At 30.1% G+C, this 27,243-nt stretch overlaps 3 protein-coding genes across 10 annotated transcripts in view; 1 reads left to right on the forward strand and 2 right to left on the reverse strand.

Annotated features, from left to right (window-relative positions):
* The window catches only part of LOC106714961, a 167,364-nt gene that overhangs the window by 103,743 nt on the left and 36,378 nt on the right, over positions 1–27,243 (reverse strand). For 3 of the 5 annotated variants that reach the window (XM_014508105.2, XM_014508109.2, XM_014508110.2), the window contains exon 1: positions 2,217–2,266. The exons of 1 other annotated variant lie outside the window; for it this stretch is intronic. The gene's annotated coding sequence lies outside the window, so the exon portion shown is untranslated. Of the gene's footprint in view, positions 1–2,216; positions 2,267–27,243 lie in introns of those variants that run through there. One more of the 5 variants, XM_014508111.2, reaches the window with a different exon arrangement.
* On the forward strand, positions 7,513–11,684 carry LOC106714884 (ras-related protein Rab-3). Of its 2 annotated transcripts, none has more exons than XM_014508003.2 (6): positions 7,513–7,991; positions 9,636–9,739; positions 9,935–10,052; positions 10,253–10,371; positions 10,805–10,976; positions 11,378–11,684. In XM_014508003.2, the coding sequence occupies exons 2-6, from the start codon at positions 9,636–9,638 to the stop codon at positions 11,522–11,524; spliced, it is 660 nt and encodes a 219-aa protein (XP_014363489.1). In that variant the 5' UTR covers positions 7,513–7,991; the 3' UTR covers positions 11,525–11,684. The 2 variants fall into 2 exon arrangements, with proteins under 2 accessions (XP_014363489.1, XP_045534173.1); XM_045678217.1 differs by lacking the exon at positions 7,513–7,991 and adding an exon at positions 9,454–9,564.
* LOC106714798 (multiple inositol polyphosphate phosphatase 1-like) lies at positions 20,497–26,122 on the reverse strand. 3 transcript variants are annotated; one of them, XM_045678216.1, is made up of 5 exons: positions 25,871–26,122; positions 22,612–23,027; positions 22,259–22,357; positions 21,191–21,648; positions 20,497–20,728 (listed from the first exon to the last, which is right to left on the reverse strand). In XM_045678216.1, the coding sequence occupies exons 1-5, from the start codon at positions 26,028–26,030 to the stop codon at positions 20,557–20,559; spliced, it is 1,305 nt and encodes a 434-aa protein (XP_045534172.1). In that variant the 5' UTR covers positions 26,031–26,122; the 3' UTR covers positions 20,497–20,556. The 3 variants fall into 3 exon arrangements, with proteins under 3 accessions (XP_045534172.1, XP_014363395.2, XP_014363394.2); XM_014507909.2 differs by lacking the exon at positions 25,871–26,122 and adding an exon at positions 23,101–23,438; XM_014507908.2 differs by lacking the exons at positions 20,497–20,728; positions 21,191–21,648; positions 22,259–22,357; positions 22,612–23,027 and adding exons at positions 23,974–24,136; positions 24,567–25,024; positions 25,207–25,305; positions 25,375–25,796.

Below are 27,243 nucleotides of genomic sequence, written 5' to 3' on the forward strand. Positions count from 1 at the left end.
TGAATTGCTGAATTTAATCTATCCTTAATTACTTAAGACAAAATCTAATCCAATGGATTTTCGGAGTCTCAAATAACTTTTAATTAGTGGCGTTAATAATTATAGAAATCTGAGATAGATTGATGGCTACTGGAAGTCAGAAGGCGTCAAATTAATATCTACTCAATCTTGTGATATAGAAATAATGAACAGGTTTTAAATTATAAGTCACGAAGAATATACCATTAACAGCCCTAGAACGAAGTACCAAAAGTATAGTTTTAATTCTCAAAGGTACTTCACATTATGTACCCAAATAATTGACGATAATGATCAATTAATGTAAAAGTTTAAATACATAAATAAAAAACAACTTTTTAAACAATTGAAGTTTTTAGTATACATATTGTTTCTAGATGCCAAACAGCGCCAAAAAACCAACATTCGTTATTTAAAAACATGTTTCACTTTAGCTGTAACTGGCTAACTAAACAAGATTTACTATGTGTTGTAGCACTAAGTTCATAAAGTCTTGTAAGTTCTTAAGTAGTTTTGTACATAATGTAGTATACATTATGTACAAAACGCTTGTGTAATGTGTCAATGTTAACGTTATATATACCGCAGTTAAGCTTTACGAATATTGATTATGGGTACAATACTTGAAAAGGAATCTCGAGAAATTTATGGATATGTACTTTAACTTTTTTTTTAAAGAAATTCAAGAAGGTTGAACACTAGCGACATTTTAATTAAGAAAGTAGAAAATATAAATTTTAAATTATTTCTCAATTTCTAAAGGAATTTATTGTAATTATGTGTTTTGATTTTATTTCCATCTGTGTGGTTGTCTTTGTTTGGCACTAAGTTAACAATATTTTGCTTAGTTTATAAATTACATTTTGTTGATTATTTAATCTTTTTTTTTAATATTTAGATATTACTATGTTTTATAATGCCGATGAGCACGCACGATACATTCCTCTGATATCCCCTCGGGCATCTGAGCGTCTGGCTGAGGCTTTATGTGCAGATGACAGATAATTTCACTTTAAACATATTTTACTTGTTGAAAATTCATTTTAATTATAATTGAATAAGGTGGAACGTTTTTAAAACTTAATGCTCTCGTCTTTATATTCAACTCATTCAATGAGTCCTCTGAATAAGAAAAAAATTAGAGAAATATTTCTGAATATTTCATACTTCAATATGCTCGGTGAGTTGAAGGTAAAAGAAAATTTAATTAGCTAATGTTTTTATGTCGTCTCGATTTGTTTTATTTGTTTAATTAATTTAAAACTCTGTTTATTTTATGTTTTAATTCAAAACTCTTGTTATAAAATACCACTTTAACGATGTTGGAGCACGCTCTACGAGTGTTTCAACTTTAATAAATTAAATTTTTAAATCGTACATGATTATTTTGTACTAATATAATTTAGATTTACGATTGGCGATGAATGACAAGGAAGTAATGCATCTACGATACGTCGTTTCGGTATTATTACAGTTCGCTTCCATTGCAATATTCAGACAAAATAATATTACTATCCTATTCATTCCCTTTGTAAAACAGAGACGACAATATGTTTTTTTTTAAGTGTGTCTCGTCAGTGGAAACTAACGCTTATAGTTTGGCATTGTGATATAATTTTAAAAATACCCACGATGTCATTGGACTTGGCACCGACGGAATAATATGATCTTAATATAATATACATGTAGGTATAGCATGTTTGGTAACAGCTCTATTATTACATTTTTTACAAAAAATATGTCGTTTCATGAAAATTTATGAAAAGAAAATTATGTAAAATTATAATTATTATGGTACATAAGAAATATAAACATCACATAATTGCTATAGTGGTGCAATAGTTATATATTTCTCCATTTTTTGGGAACGTATAAAAATGTTTTTAAATGATAATATGTTCACTTTTCATATAATCTTAAGAAAAATGTCGAGTTTTCTACTCTACGAGTGAAATGAGATGTTGATTATAATTTATTCGTACAAACTGTTTTAAATTGCTAAAAAGTTTTAGATTCAGTGCCAAATATTTTATGCATTTCCGTTCTTATTTAAATTGACATTTTTTTCTAATTATTTCAAGTAGTATATTGTAAAATCTTACTGCATAATAATTAAGAAAACATTGACATATATTTTGGAAATAATTAAACTACATATTACAAGAAAATAAATTAAGTTATTGTAAGTTAGTTCTTACCAATTAATAAATGTTCTTCACCAATGATACACTAACACTAAAATATAAGTTATTAATTATTTAATAAATAGTGTAGTATACTAAGATTTACACTGTAATTAACACTAGTTCAAACACACTAAGTACTAACTAATGCACAATTAACTTTCTTCTATTTTATAAGTTTTGGTCACACTTAAATTTTTAAACGAGAAAGGTTTAGACGATAAAGAATTGTCCAAAATTATCGAAAATCGTGTAAAGTGTGTTTAAAAATTATTTGTAAAATTTAAAGGTTTTTAGGTAGAATGTTTCAGTCGTTTCTTGTGTATAAATAGGTTTTGATAAAAATTTTCTTTAAGCTGCATATTGAGAGGAGCAAAAAAAGCTGAAAGCGAGACCCACTAAGTTTCCATGATTCACTGATAAGGAAATGAAAGTTGATAGAAGTTGTCGCGTTTGAGTACGACTGTCATTATTCTCGAAGTCGAGGGGAGGGTTTTAAAAATTCGGGGAGGGTACTGTGGGGGGAATAATTTCAATTTTTTGTATTTGTTTGTATTCGTTTTGTCGATCGTAATTCATGGGGTAGTTACGCGTAGAACGCGCGAGGCGGCGTAGAGGCGCGCGGTCGACAAGCGCGGAGGTCGAAGTAGGACTGACGCGCGCTGACGATATCCCACAGATGCACACCTTACATTATTTTGCAACGCCAATTGAATACTTAAACTTCGTACAATCCAGTACCAAAAAAATTTTTGGAGAGAAAAATATTGAATGAATGAAGATGGAAATGAATATAGTTTTGAGGAAATGGAACCATGAACTAACCTTTATGTTTCGAATTTAAATATATATTAGTGCGTTTTTCCACTTGAAGCCTAGAAAAATTGAACCGATCATTATGAATGTTAGACACACGTTTTCATCTATACCGTGAAGTACAAAAGGCAGGAAGGTGTTATAAAACCAGCTTATTTTTGATGTTAAACCATTTTTATGGTCAAAAAATTTTTATACACGTATACGTTAAATTGTCATTTTCTGAATTTGGAAAACTTTAAATAGATTTTATCTCATCTAAGCTTTTTAATTAAATGTGTGGGTTTTATTAAACTAATATTAGAATGCAGTTTTAGCAGCAGATGGAATCTTAATCATTTTTTATTATAGAAATAGGAGTCGCTACTTATTTTCATTCATCATTTCAGTCTTTATTTCCGAATTAATATCCAAATTACGGATGGGCTTTAGTCGCTACAATTAGAGTTATTTAAAAATATGTTGTCGATAATAAATTTGCTAGACTCTTTTTATGTAATTATAAAATTAATGATAATTCACGATTAAAAAAATCTAATGAATTTCATTTTGAAGTTAACAATTAAAAAAGTAAAATAAAAATTAATCGATGGTGGGGGGGTGCTACGTTCAGCAGTGTAGTAGTAAACTCCCGAATACGGTCAGATTTTCACTACCACTTGCGGGGACACAGTAAGAAAGAACATAAAAGCTCTTTCAGGTTCTTCATAAGTAGTTCATTAACACGATTCGACATGAACGGTCATATTATCGTTTTCCGATAGTAAACTGTTCGATGTCGTTATATTATTAATTTACTAAACTCTGCAACTGAGCATACATAATGCCGCGCGCCAATTTATGTTGAACTAACTACACTATGTTCATTACTCTACCATTGATAGTCTGTACAAAGTACGTAGTTAAAAAATCTTAAGTGAAACGTGTTATTGATAAACTAATCATCTCATTTCATCTCATTTACTGTGTGGTTTTTAAGGATTACCTTTTTTCAAATGAAGGAATAAAATGTCACTGCCTAAATAAAGTTGATTTTATAAAATGCAAATTTTGTGAAAGCGTACTTAGGCAATTTACGAGGAAAACAATCCATCTTTCATATTTTCCTTTTTTCATTTCTCATTAAGGACGACAACACAAACGAAATTCCTCTCGCATCGTATCGTAGGCGTAACTAAACAAGATCCATCAGGACAATGGACGGAAAATTTATCAATTTTCAACAAAATATATGAATTTTTAACTCGTTTATACAGGATGTCTCGGTGTCTACAATGAGTAGATATAAAGTTTATAAGAGATCTGTAGATTTATTTCTTTATTCTTAATTCAAATTTTACCTGATCTGAAAGAAAACAATAAAAAAAATTATTTGAAATAAAGTAAAATAAATTATATCTGGAGACTTATCTTTTTTCTTTCTTACTATCTTATTTTTTAAGTTTAACAAATATGTAAAATGCAATACCAGAATGCTAAAACATTTAATTCACGTGAAAATCGTGACTTCAACTTTCAGCGAAAATGCACTTGTAGTGGGTCACATCCTAAGTATACACTTATTTCCCTACTCCAGAGTGTATTGTGAGTTTAAGTAAATGAGCCACTCATTTACTTACACTCACAACTTAAAATTATTGATCAAGTCAACCTTAACTGTAGACTTCACTACAGCGGAGAACAAAACTCAGTATTTAATTTCCTTAGCTTAATAACTTGCCATGACTTCGACTTGTTAATATAAACCTGAAGTGCACAATTAATGTTGTATACAAAATACTTGTGTGAAATAAGGAACTCTCTTTGAAACCATAACAGAGAAATTAGCTCACTTTTCCTTGAAATGCTTTTCTCTGGGAACACTCAACTTCTTTTTCTACTTCTGCACAAAGACAAGAACAGCTTGTTGATTTCTTTCTTATAGTATAATTCTTTTTCATAAATAACATGGTCTATAATGAAAATAAATGTAAAAGAAAACAAAAAAAAAAACTTACGTCGGCTAAAGCTTGTTTGTTGTGCGTAGACGCATCACATGACGCGCGGTGACGTCATTTTGCCAACTGTCGACGGCGAGTCTATTCTAGTCCACGCGACATTTCCTTGGATCAAGACCACGACCGAGAGCACACAAAATACTTGACGACATTCAAAGGTCGATTGTACGATCGCAATTTTAATATTTTTATTGACGTGCACTATTAAGCCGCTGTGTCAAAATAAGAGAACACGCTGTATGTATAGTGTAATTAGGAAAAGACTTTTACCGTTCGTTTCACTGAAAAGTAACATGCAAGCATTTCTATTTTGTATGATACGTCGTAAGCTTAAAATTAATTAAGGTTGTTCTTACAAAGATAATGAAATATATATTTAAATGTTTTATACTTTCTTTTCGATATCATCAGCTGATTCTCTGTGTTTTAATTTCGAAAATAGTTTTAAGTTATATTAAACAATCATATTGTCAACTGAAGGAATATGTTATCTTCCACTGTGTGACTAATTGACAGACTTCCTGTACGTTAAATCAAAACTCCTTGTTTTTTTTTATTTCGTAGCATGAAAGTGCGATAAAACTATTTAGTACGCATATTCAAGACACATAAATTAACGCTAAAAAGGTACTTTAATGAATTTATAGTTGTTTTCCGAGGCGGAATTGTGTCTCGCTATGTTCTAATTAAGAGAATTCAATACAGAAGAACTGGCGCAAATATTTTCGTCGCGCAGTGTTCCACAATATATTGAACAAGTCCCAAAAATAATCTCTTAGTGTAATGCTAGCAAATGCTGCAGATATATTTATAACTGAGGACATTTCGATCTTATATTTAATGTAAACAGGTGATAGATATTTATGAAATATTGTCAAAGTTTTTATAATACCAAATAAACTTAATAACTCACAAGTTATCTATACTTTGTAAAACATACAATTATATAATGTGCTTACATTAATGTGGTATCAAAACTAATATTTATATCTACAATTACGTTCTTATTGTAAATATTGTATTATAGTACTTTGGTACATACTTTGAGAAGTCCACTTATATTTTATGAAGAACATTAGATCTGTGAATAACCAGAAAGGGTATCAAACGTGACGACAATAACTGTCATTTTCCATTGCCGAAAAGCTTTTACAAAAATTGGTCGTACCTCTATTTTTATCTGTAAAAAAATAGAGATATAAGCATTTTGGTCAGTGGAAACCTACTGTAACGATTCGTAGCGCATGTTCTGCGATATCTACAGACTTTGTATGCCTATTGCTCCATCTAGGAAAACGCGAAGGAAACCGCAATTTAACAGCGACATCTACATCATATCTGAGAACTTCTCAAAATCAACTTCAGTACAGTTGCAAAATGGTAATGAAACTGCTAAGTACTAAATTTAAACGTAGGTGAACATAGATGGCGCATTTTTCCATTTCTCTGAAATTTAAATAAAATTCATAAAAACATTAGCTTAAACTACTACAGGTTTTTATTTAATTCATGATAAGAAAAAAAATCTAAGTAAAAGAAAGGTACATTGCTGAAAGTTAAAAATCATTGTGAAATAAGCTTTTGAAAAGTAAATTAAGTTATATATTTTTAATAACACTGTTTAATTTGCGATATGTGTACACAAATGTAGATAGATAAAATATATGTAAGTATATAATAAATAAAAATGCAACGTTCAATGGAATGCATGAGTTGCTTAAAATTGGGTCAAACTGAGGTCAAGGCTTTACATCTTTGTCTGCGAAACGAGATCCCAGGCATCTCAGATTGGACCTACTGTAATATGAAAATATTATATAACATTTCTTAGATTACTTTATTCTCATACTCTAGTTATAAATAGGCTAGAAAGAACTATTCTTGGACTTTCTATTAAAGCTTGCCATTTCAGCTAAGAAACTATCTCTTATTCCTGTGTCATATAAGTCGTGGCAGAAATCAGACGAAATATTTAAACTAACGTCGAAATTCTCAAGAGTTGAAACATACATGTTCATCGTCATTCCGCAAAATATACTCTTATTAGTGAAATGTAACTTTGTTATATTTAACTATCATCATCTGTGATGGGTGGAACCTATATTTGAGATTTTATTTTATCATAATTATAAAAATTTGATATTGTTTAGTCTGACTACCGTATCAGTGATAAAAACGTTTATTTTCCTGTTTTTCTTTTCTATTCATTACTTTATCATGCTGAAATTTAAATCAGTACTGCAATGTACTATTACAAAGTTGTACTCTATAAAATAGTAATGCATAAACGTTTATTTTTCTCCGTAAATCGTATCTAAACAATTGTTCAAATCAAGCTTAAAGTGTGTCAACAGCTAAGCGCCACTTGAAAAATTGGGCAACGCTTGCTGTGGTTTGTTGCCAATGAGGACACGTCTGCGAGTAACTTGACAAGCTGGGGTAGACTGCGCGCGCAACCGCCGCCATCTTAGATTTCCTTTTCTCTCCCGCGACACTGTGGAGGCCCAGGACGTAGTTAACAGCTGTGAGCGCGAAACAGCACCACGAAGGGCTGAGTTTTCTGATATATACGATTAATAGTTGCTCAAAAGGATTCTTAATATATTGTCTAATATTGAAATATTAACAATCATGAATTAGAATTGTTAAATGTTGTATTGTGTAGAGATATTACGAAAGAGTCGCTTTAGAAGTATCGATTTTCAAACCAACAAGCTGGCAGCATTGAATTATTAAAAGAAGAAGAAATATCTGGAATATTTTTCACTAAGTGTTGTCATCGGAACAGTTACAAAGCATCCACGAAAAAAATCGATAACCGCGTAAAAGTCTGACATCTGCTCCCATTGCGTGATGCGAATCTAAAAGAGATAGGTATAGGCGGAGAGCTGTACCCTTACACCGTCGAAAGCCAGTCTGGTGATAAAATATAAATACAGAAGAACCTTTCACAATCGAAGTCGAGTATTAATTAAAGGTTGGTATACTAAAATCACTATTATCATTTAAATTTTTATTGGAACTATAAATTTTAAGTTTCCTTAAACCTTTTATTCATAATATTCTTATAAATAGATATAAAGTTGACTATATTTTTAATTTATTGTACTATGTTTAACGATTACTTATTAAAACGATAAGGTAAAAATAATATTTTTTAAGTTAAAAATCTCTTCGTGCATATTTCATTTTACCATAAACCTTTGTTCTATTGTTTTTTTACAATAATTTTAAACGCCTATACATATTGTTATTATTAATACATAATTACAAAACTATATCCTAACAGTTTTATCGAGTTAAGATAAATATTCCTCTCAAGTTGAGAGATCATTCCCTGTAACGCCTACAATTATTTGAGGACGCCCACGAAATCGTCTATAATTATACCTCTGAGAACACAGTTTTCCTCAATTATTACGTCTTAAATGAAAATCAATATTAATGTAATTTACTACAAATTAATTTTGTGCTAATTTCTAAATATGTAAAACATATTTGTATAGAAACCAACGAAGAAAGAAAATAATGAAATAAAAGAAATTAATTTTACACAAATTAATAATATAGTCATTAAATCTATTTTCGATTGAATTTTAATATGAAAATAGATTTTTTTTTATTTACGATTAACTTAAACAATTCTTTTCTGAACGAAATTTCAATATGTCTACCTAAAAAAGAACGCCTTACATGAAAATAAGAATATCACTTGTATTTTCCGTTACGTTCAGTAACAACATGGGTAGTCATTATACTTTGTAATTTATGACTTCGCCGAGTGACTTGACGCTGTTTATCATGTCAACGGAACCTAAAGCGGACAATGTCCTGAATAGCTAATGTACAATGTTTTAATTTTTTCTGCAGAAATAAAAATAACTTGGACCTTTACATACTTGCACCGTTATATACTTGGAGTATATACCTCCGTTATATACCTGGATTGATGGGAATAGAATATTGAAACACATTCAATTCTTTCATAACGTTGCTTTTCTGTAACTAAGCCATACTTATGCCCGTTATTATTATTAAAGTGGAATAATTTAAAATGTACTTTGTAAGTACATTTATCATTAGTTTCTTAACTACCTTAATAATCGTCCAGATTATTTTACATCTCCTAAATTTCTCAATACGTCTTCAAAAGTTGTGCAATTAAACAATTACAATAAAGCTTTTTTTTAGTGCTGTTGTTACTAAACAGTGATATGGTTAACGTACAGCTAAAACATATTTCCAGTTAGAAGCGACATAGATAACAAAATTAGTTGAATTTAATTGTCGGTATGATTAACTTTTAAAGTAAAAACAACCGTAACAAAGTATTATCAAAGTCGAAATTCAATTGCGATAAAACATTAGAACATCGAAATGTAAGTACTGGGATAGCTTATTCGTTTAATGGTTTTTGAACCAAACAGTTGTATTATGTAAAAGTTGTGTAACAAAGAGTTGAATTCTACGACAGTTTAATTATGATTGTTAGTCAAAATCAAACGCAAAAATGTATTAACCCTGAACTTTCTGCATCAAAAATTGAAGAGGTATTGTGAAGCTAATCGGTAGGTAAGTTGAGTTTTTTTTTAGATTCTGAATTTTTATTTCTTTATTATAGATGGGCGGTGCTGATATCAAATGGCAGAAGGATGCTGGAGACCAGAACTTCGATTACATGTTCAAACTCCTTATCATTGGAAACAGTTCCGTCGGGAAGACAAGGTATTTTTCATATCAAAACAGTGGCTGCATAATTATACGATTAGATTGACGTGTTGAGTTTTCGTGTTGTAATGTTCGTGAAATTATTGAATATTTTTATACCATTGCTTATTACGGCAGTTATGTTATTATAGTTTAAAGTATTTGATTGATTTTTATTTCGTCTAATTTATGTTATCCTTTATAAAATTCCAGTTTCCTATTTCGCTACGCGGACGATTCCTTCACATCGGCCTTCGTATCCACCGTTGGCATTGACTTCAAGGTGAAGACAGTTTTCCGCCACGACAAACGCGTTAAACTTCAAATATGGGTACGTTTTTAATTTACTCTAAACTATTTTGTACCTGAATATTTACTTATAAACATACATATGTAACAATTAAAGAAATTACAAATACTTTCCATAGGAATGATAAAAAAGAAGAAAAAAATCTTCGAAATAATTTCATTTCTTTATTACAGTTTTTTTTTACTTGAACTATTAAAAAAATCTACCCTTTTTACTTATAGGATACTGCAGGTCAGGAACGCTATCGCACCATCACAACCGCGTATTACCGAGGCGCTATGGGATTCATACTAATGTACGACATAACCAATGAAGAAAGCTTCAATAGTGTTCAAGATTGGTACGTTTAAATACATGCTATACTTCAGAACCCTTCAAGTTTACTAAACCAAACGGTTTGTCCGTTAACTCAGAGTTAGAGAACAACTTAGAGAATGCTTCTTTGGTAACAAATGTGTAATTTGATTAACAATGCATCTTTTAATTGATTAAATGTCTCGGTTTCAACTAATTTACACTTGAAATCTACTACAACTATTAAAAAGTCTTTCGAAAGACTCTGTGTCTACCGTCACACCATTTAAGCTTAAACTAATTTTAAAACCAAAATCCAAAAGTTAAGGATTTGTGCTGGCAAGGCATTCGCAGTTCCTCTGGTGTTAAGGATTTCCATGAGCGACGAGTCACTTATTATTAGGCAAACCGCAGCTCGTTTTACCCTTTCTCCTATAAAAATTAGAAATTGGAAAGTAAGAAAGACCTTCCCATTGTAGGGTGACTCAAATCAAGACGTATTCTTGGGACAACGCACAAGTCATCCTGGTGGGCAACAAGTGCGACATGGAGGAGGAGCGTGTGGTGAGCGCTGATCGCGGCCGGCAGCTTGCCGAGCAGCTTGGAGTAGAGTTCTATGAGACCAGCGCTAAAGAAAATATTAATGTTAAGGTAAGACTTTTGAAGATCATAACACGTTGTATCCAAAATAAATTGAGACTCTGAACAATACAAAAAATTACTTAATCACAGTTGTCATACAAGATATTAGCAATCCTATTGAAATACATATATATATATTTTATATATTTGCCAGACTTGTGTGATCTGTTAAGTAAATCAAATGCAAGGGGTTATTCAAACACCAATAGCACTTGTACATTTATTTATAATTTAAAAAATGTTCATTATTCTGATCAGAATATTACAGAATACGGTTGAAGTTGTAACTTTCTTCTTTTGTTTTAAGAAGGCTGAAATCGTATCTGTACACAGTCAACAGTTATGAGTAGCAGCGACTTATGATGACAGTAACTGCTCTTGTGTTTCTTAATCCTATATAAATATTGCAGACGGTGTTCGAGCGCTTGGTTGATATCATTTGCGACAAGATGTCTGAGAGCCTTGACTCCGAGCCAGCGATGCTTGCTGGCGGCGCACGCGGCCAACGTCTTACTGAGCAGCCTCAAAACAATGCAAACCCCAACTGCAACTGTTAAGAATATTACACTTTATACGTTACTTTCTGGATGCTATTTACACGAAGACTTGTTCTGAATTATCTGCGATTCCGTCGTTTCTAGCTGACGTACAAAAGCTCACTTTGCAAGTCATGTTTGACTTATCGATGTTAAATATAATCTTCTGATGGAAATGTTTGCCAAGAATGTCGAAATTTAATTTCCTTTGATGTTTTTCTATCTTACATTTTTTTTTTAATCGTTCGTACTTTGGTATAATTTTTCATCTTTTTCTTCAAAATTTACCATTTTTTTATTTCTTTATTTCTCAATTCAGTATTTATGGACGTAACTATTCGTATAGCTCTAATTCTACGTTATATAAAATCATATAATTAAATGTGTCGCCATGTTATTGTTAAATGTCTTTAATAATTTCAAAAGATAGTAGAAAATTAGATAAATTTGATGTTAATGTATTGCCGTATACATTTTATTGTTAACAACGCATATTCATTGATGTATGTAATTTAGAAAAATTGTTAAATCTCTGTGTAACAATAACTACATGTATTAGTAAAGATAATTTAGATGTTAGGAAGCTATATCTATATAATGCAAGCTGGAGTAGGGATCTGATATAATTTAGATTTGATGTATTTCATTCGCTTCTGATTTAAAATAAAAATATTAGTGTTGCCATAATTGACTCAATATTAATTTCCAATTTTATATGTATTAAAGAGTAAATAAACATCTCTTCAATATTCGATTTGCGCAAAATCAATAAATTTACGGAAACAAATTCAGAACGGCACATTCGTCACAATTGCGGATAATGGACCAAAATCAAGAATAGGAAAATGTTCAGAAGATTTAATAGTTCTAAAAAGGCGCAAAATATTTTTAGAAATGTGTTTTTTCATTATAGAGACTTTGTAATTCATGTATTAACCTCATTCCTCGCATATTTAGTTGCTAAAAGTTTAGAAATGTTCATAAGAAAGTTAAATTACTATGTTTGTTACTTACTTATGTTTAATCTTAATACTTAAACATTACCGTATTAATATAACTTATATGCTTTGAATATGTGTCTATGTAATCTCGCAAGTATTAAGATCCGCTTCGCATATGAGTATTATTGGAAAAAACATAGCTTTTATCTCTACGTTGATTGTATGCAACGTTTGTAAATACGTTTTATTATTGTGTAAATTTATAACTGTGTATAGTATATCTACATGCATATAAATCTGTTTGTACTCTTGTTACCTATTATGCTATGTAATTTAGGAATTACTTAAATCTCAAATATTAAAGATGTTATCTTATTTCTTTAAATTACAATAACTGCGTTAAGCCTAATCGAAGTTATAATCGTACTTTCGTAACAATAGGGAGGAAAACTGTTTTTTTCGCACTATAGATGTCAGCATGATCAAGAGTAAAAATAACACTTAATATACCACAGATTAAAACACTTTATTTAATATACGAAATACTCTGTGGTCTTACCAACGACTTCCGTCAAATTTAATTCAAAAAATTCAAAAATTAGTATTTTTCAAGATAGTCTATAATCTATGAAAGATATGATATTTTCTATAGTCTAAATCTTTCTTTTATATAATCTATATAAAAGAAAGTTGTGTTAGTTACGCCATTTATAACTCAAGAACGGCTGAATCGATTTGACTGAAAATTGGTGGGCAGGTAGCTTAGAACCAGGAATAGGACATAGGATAATTTTTACCCCGTTTTCTTTTTTTTTTTTTTATTCCGCGCGGACGGAGTCGCGGGTAAAAGCTAGTGACATACAAATGAAAAAAGGAATACTTTTTATCAAATAGCTAGGATGACGTATAAAAAATTTGACAGATGACAGATGATAGTCCACTCTTGACGCTAACGCCACCTACTTAGAGCTTTCAGTTTTTCTCCCCATTGTATTGACACATACTGCGTCTTTATTTTTTCAAACAGCATGAAAGGTATGGCAATATGTATTGATATAAGTACCGCGGTAATCCAACCACAGTGGTATAGGGTTTGTAGCAACTGTAACTGATCTAATAATTTGTTTATATGTAGAAATAATAGACAATACAATTTATATCAAAATTCTGTTTAACAGTATGCACATTATTTTTAGACTATAATTAATAAGGTGTGACTACACTAGGTAGCTTAACTGACATCTATTGATGTAACTCTACCAATTATACGTATGTCATTTGAGTCCTATAAAATACAACTCGTCTATATTTTCGTACCTGTAGCATGGTCGAAATGAGGCTTTCTTATAAAATCATTATTAATTATTAATAATATTTATTAACCTCGTAATATTTTCCAAACAAGAAACACAAAAGGAATTGGATTACAATTATTGCCCAATTATAAATAGAAATTATGAGCCTCTAGTAATATTCCTAAATGTCAATTTTTGCGGATCAATTACACAATAATGATCCAATGAAATAATGTTTTCTGGAAAATACATTTAAAATTGAAATAAAGGTATGAAAGACATAATCTAGAGAGATGGTCCCATAATGGGCGTGGAAGCATATCTTAGTGAAAGGAATTAGATAAATTACTTTTGTTTATAAAACAATAAAATAAAATAGTTTTCAATAATAGTGAAATGACATTATGACCAAAATATTAATATTTTCTATTATTACAATTTTAGTTAAAATCTAGATTTCTTAAAAAATTATTACGATTTATCTGACACAAATGTAGTTGTCCACGAAAAAAAAACTATAATCGTGTAGCTGTATCTATTAATGTATGATATTTGTTGTGTGTTAAATAAAGGAAATATTTAAAAGAAACAACTGTGTAAGAGATTTACTTATATAATATACAGTCTATATACAAAATGGTTTTTAATAGCTGCCTCTACTTCTAATTTTTCTATATTAGAGAAAGGGTTCAATATTATTTAGTCATTTCATTTTATACAATTATTTACAACCTTGATAAATGTTTATTTTTACGATTTCAATTAGTAAAATGTACAAGTGTTCAATCTTTTTTAAATACGCAAAGTAGATAAGCGTCATAAAGCAGGATTTTAAAAAAATCATTAAAATCATTAATTTAAAAGATGCCTAGACTTAATCGTATGTTCTCCCTAACTAAATCAGAAACTATATACTAAATAAAACAAAGTAAATAATATATAATGATGATGTATATATACAATATTCGCAGTCTATAAAACATGTAACAAAAAGCAACATCAAGAGTTAGAGGTTGTTAATGGTAGCAAAAAGGCAAGTAGGTCAATCGATAGATCTGTATAGATAAAACACAAGTCAAGGACGGTGACTCGTACACCACGAGCCTGTTGTTCAAGTCTGTTGTAATCATTTCTCAATTTTTTTACAAAACAAGATATATTTGTCTTTAGATTTTGGAAAAGAAATATTTATAAACTAACATTTAGTAAAGTGAAATTAAAAGATAAAAGTATTAACTAAAGATATAAGATAAAGTATAATAAAAATACTGCAAAAAACCTTCTACAGTGAACACTTGTTATTGCTAACAAAAAATTTACGTTTGAAATTTTGAAATATTTAATATAATTATACTATAAAGTATAACAATTTATTACTTTTAAGTCTAAACTTAATTTAAAAAAGTATGGATTTAAAAAGGATGCATGACAATGCGTGCCCCCATAGTGGAGCCAGCCCACTTCTGTCCTCTTTCGATAAGCGTTTGAATTTGTAAGTATGAAGTAAGTGATTTTACAAAATACTTAGAGCGAAACGTTTTCGCCCATAGATGGCATTGATATAAGTTAAATATCAACGGAATGATTGAGTTATTTATAAATACTAACACACTTCTATATAGTGGACCTGTTTCGCTCGTACAATATACCAGTAACTTAATGCATACTGAGATATATCGAAAAAATATGTATATCAAAAAATGTACATACATAAAAAATTATTATTTCTTGTTTTTCTGATATACAATTTATAGGAATTAAAAAAAAAAACCCAGGAGAGTCCAAGATATTGCACAGAAGAAGCTGACCTAAACGTTGGGAGATAAACACATTGTTACAACCTAATGGCTGCATTATGACCGGCATGATTCCGTACTAACGTGATTATGCCTTAAGTGTCCAAGCAAAACACGTTCAATATTATTATACACAAGGAGGAGTTGGTCTACTAATTCATAATATCCTAGATATCTTTTTTTTTTACAGGTATTCGACTCCCAATTTTTAAATATAGTGCATTTTTACATTATAGCATAAGGTGGTAAATGAGCATACGACCACCTAAATTAAACAAAATATAATAATTAATTAACTGACCTATGCCAATAGACATTCGCATTTTGCGTTGTAAAGCTTTAATCGACAGAGTAGGAGATACACAGAAAGAGGACATTTCCTGTCCTAAGTGTCTGCTCCTTCGTCAAATCCATCGTACCGTCCCATCCCATCCTCACAGGAATTGCTTCCATTTCACGCGTGTCTTCTGTGTGGTCGTGGTATTACAGTGTGCCATTTATTTGCACTACAATTTTATTGGCACACTGAAAATTGCTTAATGTGCGTTAAGGATATCCCTGAGTGGATATTAACAATGAGAAATGTACACTATTTGACTGATAAAGTAAACATTTAACTCTGAATGCGATAATTATGTTGGTAAAGAAAAATCTCGGATATCAAAAAAAAAATCGCATACAAAAATCCCATTTAAAATTAATGTTCCTTGTTTCGGCTCGCGCCGGCTCCCTAACTGTGACGAGGGCAAACCGCCGCTAATCAGTACACGGATACGCGACGACACAAATACTCCATTAGGCTACGTCATTACACATACATAACGTTTAACCGCAAAGCAATTTGTACGCGATTGCCGCAGCTTGTTGTGCGATTGTCGCTAATAGTCATTATTTCACCCAAAAATATTTGCACACATTTTTGTACTGCCTTTATGTTTGGTTTTTGGTCCAATTTAATTTTCTTTCTGCATAAGTACGTAAGTTGTCTCAAGTTCCACCATTTCTCTTTTTGCCCTTAATTCACATCTAATACTATTTTCTTTTCTACGTTAAGGTTTACGACGTCTTCTTTTTATTGATATTTTGTTTTTAACGGATTTTGATTTAGTAGTATTTTTCATTACATCTGGTGGACTACTTGTTTCTTTACATCATTCTATAACTTGCAGCTACATATTTCGATTTGGGTGTAAAATGCTCTAAATTCGCAAATAATGTCTCCAGAGAAGCAAGATTAATTAAAAGGTCATATGATATACGATAACCTTTATCCTGATTTGCTTCGTTAATGTTATTTTAAAATACTTTATCAATTCCTTAATGACAGCATGGTTATTGTAGTTATTAGAGAGAATGAATCGTAAATCTCAACATTTGATACAACTGTAATAGACAACTCATTAGTTGTCGATGAAGCGTCGTTAGTGATCGCATCAGTTATTGAAAGTAATAACTTTAATGAACGCCAACTAGGAACTAGCCAACTATTCTTTCATGATTTAATGTTGATTAAAATTTCAAGCGCCTTACGATTTTTTCCTAAGACTAATTTTTGGTTTCCATTTATAAATAAACTAAAGTGAGCTTATAAAAAACTGATAGATGTAGGATCTGCGAAATTATTTTTAAGCTTATAATAAATTATCGATTTCGTTGTTACCTTTCTTTAAAATAAATCTGCGTATGTTTTATGGAAAAGGAAGGTATTAACGATTTATTCTGACTACTTCCTATCCATACGACACGTACGCCCTTAGCTTGAATTTTTTATCTGTGTCAAAGTTTTACAGTCCTCATAATTTATTAGGGTTCGTTTTATCTGTCTACAGTTTCTATCTTTTTTATTATTTTTGTCTTTCCATTTTAGTGACTTTTAATATAATCCATAAAAACAATTTTAAATAAAACAAAACAACAAATGACATCTCGTTTTTGCAGTTCTGTTTCAATTTTTAAAAATATACATCTATAATAAACTTTGATTTGTGTGACGTAACAAATTATAGTACATTTTGCTGGCTCGATTAGTTTAAGTAATGAAATTGAGTTGGCATTTGTTCAAAAATGGTGTAAGCGTATCTGATAATAATCATAAATTAAAATTATTAATAGTTTTAACGCCTTATTAACTTAATGTGACGCTTAAAGTGAACAATGATTTGAAAAAGCAAGTAAAAGAACATAAGATTAAAATTCGATCCATATCAGCAACAATTATCTACGTGTAATATTTGTTCCAGTAAAAAGATTCCTTTATCAGCATTTCTATTTAATGAGCGAAGTATCAAAGAGAAAATGGATTCAACTAAAAGTGCGGCACAAAGAAAAATAAATTAAATGTAAAAAACAAGCGCTATATTAAATAACCATTAAAGTTTTAATTATTTATCTAATCATCAATTCGTTAATACACAAATTAAGAAATCAATTTATACAGATAAACACTATCAGCAGTTAAAACGCCAATAATTGTATTACAAATGGTAATACAGGTCGTTAGTGACCGCTACACTATGGCCGGCTTGATTCCCGTGCAAACACGATCCCCGCTCAGGTATTTACGTAAGCAAGATCAAACACTAATACGGTCAATGATATGCTTTTAATATATTTTTATTAAAATGTGAAAAAAGGACAAATTAATGTATTTATTATTGTATAAATAAGTAACTTTAATTTTAACTTAGGTTTTCTATTTCTTGCAACATTTGTTAAAAGTTTCGCAGCGTCTAGACTACTACAACAGCCATTTTTCGACAATGTTCCAGTTCGAACCAGCTCGCACAAAGTTATTGACCAAATACCAATAAAAGAGTCATGATAGCATATAACACGTTGTATATAACAAACATATTGTTTTATAAGTATGCAATTTAAAAACGCTAACTGCTTATCTTGTAACATTGTTTTTTTTACGTTTAGAAGAAAACAATATTAATGACTACAATATAGAGTGTTAGAGTGGTCAAGTATGTATTCATAACTTTCTTATTTAGCTCTTTTGATAGCAGTCTTAGGCCATTGTAATTAATTTACTATGTTGGACAGCAGCCAAATTTTGTGGTCGTTGTTGTTAAGAGTTAAGACTATGTGTTTGAGACATACCTGGTTTATGTAGGGATAACAAAAGAGGTGTATTTCTATAAAGTGCCACTTTTTTAGTGTTTAAATCGCTCAAAAAATACGTAAAGTATTTTCATTTCAAGGTTTTTGATTACACAAAACATTACTAATTTAAGAAAACTGAAAAATATAAATATTATACTACTAAGTGAAAGTCTTTCTCTGTCTACCCCCCTGGATTACGTGAGTGCGCTGTGTTGTTATTGTACTGTAGAACAACACATATGTGTTTATCATCTTCGTTTCATTTAAAGGTGAAAAGGAGGTGAAATCAAATTAAGGATACAATCTCCTTAACTCATATCGATTATTTCTTTGAGTCCATCTTTATTGCAAATGTGCTCATAAAAAGTCGAGATCATTGTATTTAGATCCATATATTAAGATTAGAATTCTAAGGTGAACAAGTGACCTTTAGGTTTTGGTGTATTTTTTTTTATAATTGCGTGGGTTTGCTTTATTTGGGTGCATGCAAAATGTATGACACGTAATTTTAACATATCCCCGTCCTTATACCACTCACATGGGTTCGGCGCACAAAGATTTATGAGCTATAATATTTTGATTAATTATATAATAATTTTACTGCAATTCGCTTGCCTGTCTTATCTGATCCCTACATGAGAGAAATAAATTAATGTTAAATATTTATTTATTAAATAAATTTAAAATAAATATGTAATTATAATATGTAGCTAAGTACTTGAAATAACTCTATTTCTAATTAAAAAATAACTCGCAAAAATCAATCAACAATAAATAAAAATAAACATTAATAATTAAACATTATCAATGTAATAAAACTTTAAGCTGTTGTCGCTTGGTATATTGATCAGCATATAAGTATACTTGATTCAGTGATCTTTGTCACCTCTGTTATTCATAATCGTTCTTCAATAGGTCATTTGAAGTAGATGTGGCAGTATAATAAGTAACTACAAATATTCGCATTATTAAGAGTTACACCTTTATTTATTGTTCCATAGTGTCACAACGTTAAGTTCTCTATTATAATCCAAAATTTTGGTACTTCATCATCAAAGCTATTTTGTTTATTTACTTAATTTAAAAATTTTCTTTGTTTAAAAATATTTAATGTGACTGTGACCAACATACAAATAAATTTTAATCTGCACCTGTGGGAATTTATTAATTGTTGCTTACTCAAGCAATTTACATTCATTTATTCTAAATGTTTCAAAATAAACATAACCTTGTGATAGGACATTGTCCATAGCGATGGTCAAATATTTGATTCGAAACAAATACCTGTTTGTTGAATGCATATTAATAATTAAATCTATCCACTTTTTTTTGAATTTTAAAGCTTCTTAAGACAAATAATTGCTACGTCACAAAAAATAATTACAACCCGTGGTTTATACGATTTTATAATAATTATTATCAAAGAATTGTTTTCCTATTATTCTTAGATTGTGACCTGTCTCTGTAGATATAAACGCTTCAATAAAATCCAACAAAGCGGAATATAAGCGAATAGAAATCGATATACTCTTCACAATAGAGTGCAGGGAAACAGAAAAATGGTACAATGTTTTGTGTTCTAACTAACAACAAAACATGTACATATTGTGAAATTTAATCAACTGTATTATTATAGATAATATATAAAATCTCTATGAAATCGGTGCAAGTACAAAATTGTAGAGTTAAGTACCTAATCAAAATTAGAACTGACACCAGTATTTTCAATTGTTACTTCTTTTACTTTATTAGTAAAGTAATTTTTGATAAATTTTAATTAGGATAAAATTCTAGGATAATAAATTTAGGATAGAGATGATGTCTATTAAATGAAATTATTGGTTTGTGTTGAAATCTTTTATTACTCGAAAGCTTATAAAGTACATTCAATCTATTACAACCTTTAAACTTAATTAATAAGGTTCTGATTTGAATTCACAGAAGTCAATTTTTGTATTTAAAAATGGTGTTAGTTTTTCTTCAAACTCCTTCCACGTACAAGTACCGTCGGCGCAAATAGCTCGGATGGGTTCTTCGTTCAAATAGAAAACGACGTTGTAGTCAATTTCATCGTTCTTTGTACATCTGGAAAAAAACATACAAAATAAGAATTTCTAGTTTAATTCCATACAACATTTCTATCTTATTCAAATCTAGATAAGGAATTACAAGTTAAAGTAGAAACTTAGAACTAACAATCGAATAAAAAACACACACATGGTAATAAAGAGGCAGTTAAACAATCTGAAATCTTTGACAAAAAACTATCAAAATTTAAATTAACAAATAATTACAAATTTATTTATTTATTTATTTACAATACAATAAAAACCTAAAATAGAACTATGTCCCACAAAATTATATAAAATAAGTTGACTGTGGGATCAAAAAATTTAATTTAAATTGATATAAAATAAAATGAGATAAGTATGATAGTTAAAATTAAAATAAATTTAAAGAAATTTAATATGTTGTCAAGTAATCGAGTATGATCTAATTATTATATAGACTTATGAAAAAGTAACTATAAATAAAATATTATCATACCTGTTTAATACAGCTACAAGATTTACTGAAAATGCTGAATTGGCACTGCTTCGCCATTTTCGATCACGATCCCTGTTTGCACTACTTAAGGGCTTGTTGTCTTTAAACAAACCGAGCGATGTGTACACCATATCCAACATTGTAGCGTGAGTAAAATATGCTGTCATCTTCTTTCCATCGCCCTCTTTCACTTTCTGGAAGCTTCTTAGTAAATCAGCCAGAGGAATTTGACCGAATATTTCGCTTTGAGCAGTGCCGTAACCATTTCTGTAGTAAGATCTCAGATCTTGTATGTACTCTAAGACCTGTAAGTCATCTTTGGTAAAGAGCGCGCACCAGGGGCTCAGCTTGCTCTCCACACCGGACCAAGTGTGACGACACAAATCGTACAGTGCGGTCACGTTTGTGTCCGTCAGCTCGTAATCGATTCCAGTTCTTCGTTGTATTCTGTCTTTGGTCTGAAAAAAATTACGTTGCTTAAACATGACTTTATAACATTTTTATACCATTTAAATTAAATTATTTAACCTTTCCTTATTCGTAATGTATTTCATAACGTATATAATGTAAAAAGCCTAAAAATTTTCCACGAGATTTTCTTCCTTACTATTCTCCCGTTGCGATATTATTAACACTTTTCAGGAACTCAATAATTCTTTCACTACAACATGTTATGGTACAAGAATTATGGTCTAAAAGTCAGGTCAGGTGTGTTTAAATTAATTTTACGTTCAATGTCTTAGATGTATCAAGACGTGCTATGAATAGTAGATTCACTTGGCCTACTTTATATAACGAGCAGGTTTTATTGTAAGCAATTAAATATATCAGAATTTTCTTGTAGAATTTGTGATTTTCTGATTGTATCCACTATTTAAATAAGATAAAAATTAGTAATAATAATTATGTACATAAATATTTATAATTTAGAAAAATTTCCTTGTCCAGAAACAATTTACTTTCTCATGAATATTAACAAATGCGTAGGTTTTGTAACTTTTTATACATAAAATGAAGCAGAAATTAAAATTTAAAATTTTGTGTATAAAATACAACTAAATTACTCACAGCCAGATATTCTGAGGTCCTCTTATATTTTTCTGATTCCGCGTATATGTTAGGATTCTTCTGCACATCTTTTTGATACTTTCCACAAGTTAGATATGGCTGAAATTATTTTAATAATCCATGGATTTTTCTTAGTTCTTCTTATATATAATAAATGCGAAAGTTTAAATTTTTGGATGGAAGGATGTTTGTTAGAAGGTATCTCCAAAACAGTTTAAAGGATCTTGATGAAATTTGGTATAAATATAGAACACAGTCTGAAAGAACACATAGGCTACTTAAGGTTTATTTTAGATTCTGCGTAGACCGAATCGCGGACGACAGCTAGTATAAAATAAAAATGATATACTTACAGCCATAACATCAGATTCTGGTAGCGCTTTTTCGATGTGTAGTTTATCATTGTTAAATCCTTTCACAAAAGCTTTCGCACTATCTTCTATCCATTTACCAAACGCTGGACGGAAAGTATATTTATCCAATTTCTCCAGTAAATCGTTGAAAGTGTGTCTAATCCTTTTTCCTATTCCAAACATTTCTTCATAACCTTCTGGTGTAAGTTCCGCGGCTGCATCGAACATTTTCTTATCTGCCACCCATGCATTTAAATCTTCTATATCCTGAGCACAAAGGGAACTACGTCCTTTTTCATAACTGGCCAGTATGTTATCACGTATTGCTAAGGCTTCGTTCATGCTTTTGCCGAAGCGAGTCGATGGATATCTCTTTCCATGACGTAATAAACCCCAAATGCTCACCGGTTCACATCCTGAAATCATAATGTTTTATTAATTTAAACTGTATTAAGAAGTTGTAAAGTTAAGAAGGATTTTGGAACTCACCCTTTAATATAACTAAAGAATCCCTTATATCACCTCGAATAGCATTATATGATGTTTTAGACGCAAAATATTTGTAAGGGCAACCGCTATTCCAGTGACAAAATGAGGCAAAAGTACTTGCAAATAACGAAATCGTTACTATGAAAAATATGTTCTTTAACATTTTATTGTCTTTTATTTCAACTGGAATATATTTTAATTATCTAAATGTAGTCAGGAGACCTGATGTCCCCATCGAGGCTGAGAGGTGACTAAATACTATCCAATATTTCCACAATATGCTAATGTATTATTTGATCCTTTAATGTACAACAAACTTGTATTAAAAAAAGGTAACTGTGATCTCATATTTATTTCGAAACTCATCTTTCAGTTCGTTCTTTTTTTATTTATGTTTATTAACTTATTTATGGCAAAAAGTCAATAAAGTTTTGCTAATATTCTAAACAACTGTGACATCATTTATTGTAAGTTGCTTTAAAAACATTCTTACATAGTAATTTATGTGCCGAGGAAATATAATATTATTGTCAATACCTTTTCAAACTAACAAAGGTTTGACACAAAAAGTAGTACTAGCAACAAGATTTAATAATAATTCTAATTATAAAGTAAGATTTCGATACTTAGTAAGACTAAAGGTGTCTGAAGTATTGTAAACATAGTGTATTAAAACAGGTTATGATTAAAATTTCAACTGGTTGTTTCCAAGTTTCTTTAAAGGTTACTTACTGAGATTACACGAATTATGCTATTTTAATGAAAATAGTAACAAAATGACTAATCAGAATTATTATAGCATTTATTTCAATGACTACGTAAAGTAGTGAAAAAACCTTTTTAATTTTAAAACATTAAGTATAAATGTTTTTGCACTAATAAAACTCAACAAAAGTCCAGTGTAGTGTTTACGAAAGGTTTTAGTTTTTCTTCAAACTCTCGCCATGAACATTCGCCATTGTTACATATTGACTCTAAAGGTCTCTCGTTCAAATAAAATACGACATTGTAATCTGTTTCCTCGCCATCAGTACATCTAAAATGAAAATGTTGCATCTATAATAATGCTTAATTTAAACTTAATTTTTTTTTTTTCAAAATACAAGTCTTAATAAATAAATTCGTAGTATGCAAATACAGTGTCATCGAAACTTTATGGTGGCTTAGAATGTCGCATGAGAGTTTGCACAAAACGCAATTTGCAGTGCGCAGACTTTTTTTGTGCGTTCACTCCTCTGTCGATTAAAGGTAGTCAACGCATTTACAGTTGCGGATATCTAAAGGGCAGCGATCGCTTCGATATTTCGGCATATTCAGGTGGCCGCTTGCTTGTTTACCACCTTACGATATTAAGAAAAAACTAATCACGAGCCGCCTTAAAGTTTGAATCTTAAAATGTATGTCTTTCCTATTGAATGTCCAAAACATTAAGTAGAAATTATAGATACATTTCTAAAAGTACAAACCTATTCAATGTCACCATTAAATTCGAAGCGAAGGCAGTTGATTTAGATGATCTCCATTTCCTCGCATCATTTCTAAACTCTGCTGTTAATGGCACTTCATCTCTAAAAAGGCCCAGTGCTGTGTATACCATGTCCATCATAGTGGCATGCGTGAAATATATTGTAAACTGTTTTCCTTTTCCATTCTTTGTGTTTATAAATGTTTCTAATAAATCAGATAAAGGTATACGACCAAATATTTTGTTCACCGGTGTACCGTAACTATTTCTGTAGTAATGACGTAGGTCTCCAATGTATTCCATTACTTTAATGTCTTCTGTGCTGAAGAGAGCACACCACGGACTAAACTTTTTGTGTGTCCCAGAAGAAGTGTAGCGACATAAATCATATAGTGATGTTATGTTTTCATTAGTTAATGTGTAGTTGATACCAGTTCTCTGTTGAATTCTATCCTTTACCTAAATAATTATGTTAATTTTATAACTTTACATAATTTGTAAAAAGAATTGTCCAAGATCAGTAGATCTTGGGTAATTCTTTTATAAATAATTTTACTCAAAGTATGTAGCAAACTTTTGAATTTGGCTTTATTATATGTATTCAAATTGTTAATGTAAATTATGAAATTGTACAAACTTACTGCAAGAAACTCATTCATATCCTGATACTTTGTAGGTTCTCTGTATATGTCTGGATTTTGTTTTACATCTTTCATGTAATAGTTACAAGATTCATAAGGCTGAGGAAATGTAAAATTAATTTAATTATCTAAACTTTAGTATTGCATAATCATTAGAAAAATACCAACCGCCATAATATCGAAGCTTTTATTTGATTTATCTACAATCAGTGACTCATTTCCTATGCCTTTGATAAATCCTTTAACACTGTTTTCTAGCCAATGTCCATAAGCTGAGCGTAAAGTGTAATTATTTTCATCCGCATTAATTAGTAAATCTTTAAACACTGCACTGAACCTGTGTCCCAAACCAGCCATTTCTTCATAACCCTCTTTAGCTATTTGGTGAACATTACGGAACGTATCTTCATCAATAATCCAATTGTATAAATTTTCAACATCTTGTGCGCACATGCTACCGTTCCCTTTATCATGGCTCGTTTTAATGTAATCTTTTAAAATAGTTGCATCTAACATTTTGTAAACAAAATTTTCACCAGGATTTCTTTTTCCATGTCTCACTAATCCCCATAAACTAATCGTTTTACACCCTAATAAATATTTTACATGTCAAATTTAATTGTAAAATTAAGATATTTCATAAGGAAATTAAATGTTAACTTACCTGGTTTTATCACCACTGAATCTCTTATATCGCCTCTCACAAACTCATATGGTGTTTTACTTGAAAAATATTTGTAATGACAGTTTTCATTCCAATAACAAGACGAATAAGATGTTTTCGTTGTGTAAAGTATCGTCACAAGTATCAATAATGACTTCATTTTTAAAACTTTATTTAATAATATTGTTGTGTATATGTTATTCTCAATCACAGCACGTGGAACCGTTTTAACTTTTGCGAGGTCATCAGCAAACTAACTCGTTGTATTGATGACATTATGCTTTATGTAAGAAACGGTACCGGTTACTGTTTCTTGATTATATTATCAATTAAAATTGTTTTCAATTATTTATCATTTGTTTGGATTTAGTTATCAAAATTAAAACTGAAATTTTTGAATGACATAATTTCGACTGTGACCAAATCGATTGAATAACACGTTTTGTTTATATTTACTATTATTGTGCATTGTTATCGTTGGTTTCTGAGACCAAAATCTCTGTATAAAACATATTGTTACAAGTGTTTTACCAAAGATTATGAGAGTGTTGACGATATGTTTATACAGAGATTTTTGTCTTAGAAACCCATGATTAGACTAGTGATTAAGGTTCTGAATTAGTGATGGAAGTGATTGCTTGTTTTTGGAATTCAAAGGTTACAAAAATAAGTTTTTATCTTACTGATGTGATCATAAATATGTGTTAGTTTTAACCATTATTAATAGTTCTGGTTATTGTAACGGAAATTCGTTTTGTTAAGATTATTTTAAAATAGTTTTTTTTTACACAAAACTTGCTATGATAAAGCGATCGGCTTTACATAATGAATTATTTATGAATAATTAACAAGTTCGCTAAAAGATGTTAGCAAAAAAGGCTTATAATTTTACCCGCGAAAACATTTAAGTGCTGCGATTATTTTACATATGTTCTCGCTTATATGTAAACAAAAGATAAACGTGAACTTATGTTTAAAAGTAAACGTATAAGACGTAGTCTTATTTTATTTCTGGATAATTTAAACTTTTTGATTATTTTTACAACGATAGCCAGTTATATTTCTAGACAGTTATAAACTACGCTTACGTACGAGCTTCAGTACAAGGACCTGCTTTATCCAGCGTTATCAATACATATTCTATTCTTTTTCACGTTCCAAGATAGTAAAGCGATATTATCAATGTAGAGAGAATTCCGATGAAGTCGTATCTTTGTGATGATTAATTTCACTATTCAACTGTGTATGCCTCATTGAAAATAGTAGTTAGTTATAACCTAATATTAAAAGTAACGAATGGAATATTAAATTAAAAATAAAACATATAATTTTGGCACAAATATTTTATTTGTTTACTTATATTTCTTACAGAT

The sequence above is a fragment of the Papilio machaon genome, chromosome 6, assembly GCF_912999745.1.
Source record: "Papilio machaon chromosome 6, ilPapMach1.1, whole genome shotgun sequence".
In the NCBI taxonomy this organism is placed as follows: domain Eukaryota; kingdom Metazoa; phylum Arthropoda; class Insecta; order Lepidoptera; family Papilionidae; genus Papilio; species Papilio machaon.